General features: G+C 38.6%; 1 protein-coding gene across 1 annotated transcript in view; it reads left to right on the top strand.

The window, feature by feature from the left end:
* The window catches only part of PLGRKT (plasminogen receptor with a C-terminal lysine), a 44,341-nt gene extending 42,855 nt beyond the window's left edge, over positions 1-1,486 (top strand). The window contains exon 6 of the mRNA XM_039230846.1: positions 1,114-1,486. Coding sequence (XP_039086777.1) covers positions 1,114-1,235 — 122 coding nt within the window. The 3' untranslated portion in view covers positions 1,236-1,486. The remainder of the gene's footprint in view (positions 1-1,113) is intronic.
* Positions 1,487-3,364: the final 1,878 nt, after the last annotated feature.

Raw genomic sequence — 3,364 nt, 5'->3', positions numbered from 1 at the left:
CCATCACAATTTTATTATAAATAAAAATGAATGACTCATAAGAAGAATTCTATTTACCTAAAAGTATTCTAGTTTTTAACTGAGAAGTTAGCCTCTCAAGGTACAATGTGGAATGCAAAGGGTTCTTTCCTTTACACTGAATTATCTTCTATTATGACATGTTTCTTTCCTCAATAGTAACATGGGGCTCCTGGGTGGCTTAGTCGGTTAAGCGTCCGACTTTCACTTAGGTCATGATCTCGCGGTTCGTGGGTTTGAGCCCCGTGTCGGGCTCTGTGCTGACTGCCAGCTCAGAGCCTGGAGCCTGTTTCAGAGTCTGTATCTCCCTCTCTCTCTGACCCTCCCCTGCTCACGCTGTCTCTCTCTCTCCTAGAAATAAATAAAAAATTAAAAAAATATATTTAAAAAAAATAAAATAGAGGTACTTAAAGGAAACGTGTGTTCACTCCAAGTAAAGTTTACAGATGTCAACAATGTAGATTATAATTTTTAAAATTTTGCTAATTAGTCTTCAACTGGGCCCAAGAAAGTACTAGCTGTTATTTGAAAGAGGAATTGCTTATAAAATGTATATTCTTGTGTATATGTATGTATACAGACTAAAGAAACTTTAATATTATTTTGGGTATTTATAAGTAGTCTCAGGTAAAAGATTAGCTTTTCTGAAAAGGCAGAATTTTAATAAGCTTTATTTTCTCTTACGCATGTCACTTACATATTAAGGGGCAATATAGTAAGACTGTATTTCATTTCTCTATCCCTAACCCCTCCAAACACAACTAAGGCTTACGATCCTGACTTTCTTTCAAGGGAAAAAATACTACATGGTATTCTTTTTCTTTTACATTTTAAAATGTAATTATCTATCAAATAAAATCTATGGCATCTGATTTATCTCTGAGTCTTCAGAATTCCTTTCCTCCCAAGGGAAAGAATGACCTTCCTTTGGGAGTTTCCTTCCCCCAAGGACAATGGGTGAAACATTTGAATGTGAGATTTAGGGGCATACCTCCAACACTGTTACAGTTTGTCATTGAGATATAGCAATTTGGCCTTCTTACAAAACACTAATTGCCATTTTGTCACCCTGCATATTTCTGTACTTTATTTAAGGTGAAGCTGAGAACATACTGGAAACAGAAAAGAGTAAGTTGCAACTGCCAAGAGGAATGATCACTTTTGAAAGCCTTGAAAAAGCCAGAAGGGAACAGAGTAAATTCTTCATAGACAAATGAAATAATGTTTACCCACCGAACCTCAAAACACTTCATCGTTGACTTGAATCATGGTTTTTACAATTTTTTTAGATGCTTGAGATTTTGATATAATGGATGTTATTTTAAAATGTTAAAATGCAAGATGGGTTTTGTTAAATGATTTTAAAAATAAAATTTATAACATCGACACAAACTCATGAAGGTACTCTAAATAGCTTTCTATTTCCTATATATGTGTGTATCACAAATATCTAAATGTATAATTAATAAATTATGTTGTTTTGAATTTCTGGAAGCAAATGTCCTTGCTGCTCTCATTTCTCTGCCACACACATGTTCCCTATCACATTTTTCTCCCACCGATAACTTCTTTTATTTGAATTTGTCAACTTTGTCCTGTTTCCACATGATAGAAAACAACTAATATTAATGACTAACATGAATATTGTACTTATTATGGCCACTTAATTTTTGCATATATTATTGTAATCATCCCAACAATCCCATGAGGCAGGCACCATTTTATGGATGTGGAAACTTAGGCACAGAGAGCTTGAATTACTTGCCTAGAGCATATATAGACAGAACTGGGACTTGAATGTAAATGGTTTCTCTCCAGTGAATATGCTCAAACAAGCAAAGACAGCTGTGAAACACAAAAAGGAAAAATATTCAAAAATGACTCAGGAAAGAGTTCCTAAAGAGGTGGCAATGAGGTGAGGCTGATTAGGATGCCTATCTTTTTACTTCCACTCACCAGGAAACCTATACTCATAAGATAACCCTATTTATCCCCATTCCTACAGTTGCTAACCCTACAAATAATAGTTTCAAAGATATTTCCTGATATATACTCTGTATCAAGCACTACTGTAGGAACTAGGGTTATATGAGTGAATGAGCAGACAAGGTTAGTACATCTCAGTTCTAAGGGGTAGAAGAACTGAAGAAAGGAACAAATAAACATGGGGATAAACAAGACCATTTCTGATGGCGATGAATGCTCCAGTAGAAATAAAACAGGATTATAAGAGAGTGATTGGGGTTGGGGGGGGAGAGACTATAGATCTGTGACAGTAAGGACTCTATTTGAGCTGATACTTGAGTGGTGAATTAGCCAGTCCTGTGAAGAGCAGCTTTGGGGACAGGGAATGGATCTCAACAAAGGAAAGAGCCAAAGGAAAGACTTTGAGACCTGGCGTGGCCAAAGAATAGAAAGGCCAAGCAGAATAGGAGGAGATGAAATCTGAAGGAGGAAAACAAGCCACTGTTGTATACGATAACCATTATACTCAAGCAGCTGACCACATATCAACATGGTTCTGATACAATCATAGTTGTAGAGAACCTTGGGTGAGATCTTGAAGGATGTACTGAAGTTCTCCATGAAGATAAGAAGGTGCGGAACAATGACATGCTGGGCAGAAGAAGAGGCTTGATTAAAGGCAAGACGGGATGTCACGTCCGGAGATTTACTACTGGTTGGATTTGCCCAGGCCAGGGGTCCTCCTGTGAGGGGCGTGTTCAGAAATGCACTTGGGAGACACAGATTATCTCCAGAATGGCTTTGGGTTTAAGGAACTTGCATCCTGAGACTAATGGGCACAAAACACTGCACTGGGTGTGACTGGAATTAGTCTACTATAGGGGGAAGATCCCAGAGCCCATGCAGTGAAGAACTGCAATAGTCCACCTGAGTACTGACTCGTCAGTTCAGTACTGACTGAACTAAGGCTGTGGCTTTGATACGTTCAGGACAGTGCCAGAAAAGAATAGCAAAAGTGGGAAACTAGTTGGAGTTTGTGGAGGGATAAAAAGGTTAACCCCTCTTCATTGAATCATTAGCATGGATTTTCTGGAGGACACAGGAAAGAAATGATTGAGAGGCACACTAGTGGTCTAAAGGATGCTTAACATCTAGCACTGGTTCACAGACCATGCCAGAATCTGGAATTGCATTTCTTTCCCCTTAAATTCAATCATGCCATCCAAACATTCCTGACACAGTCTAGCCAGGGCCTACTGAGAATGGGCTTGAGTGTCCTGCAAAGACTGACTGGCTAAAGACCTTACTTACACAAGATTTGTGTCGCTATGCAACATAGCAGGCTGGGGTCCCTCTGGACCACCAGGCCATTCATTTGTAT

This window comes from Hyaena hyaena, unplaced genomic scaffold (assembly GCF_003009895.1).
Source record: "Hyaena hyaena isolate Hyena2069 unplaced genomic scaffold, ASM300989v1 scaffold_51, whole genome shotgun sequence".
Classification (NCBI taxonomy): Eukaryota; Metazoa; Chordata; class Mammalia; order Carnivora; family Hyaenidae; genus Hyaena; species Hyaena hyaena.
This window is presented reverse-complemented; position numbering and strand designations above follow the sequence as displayed.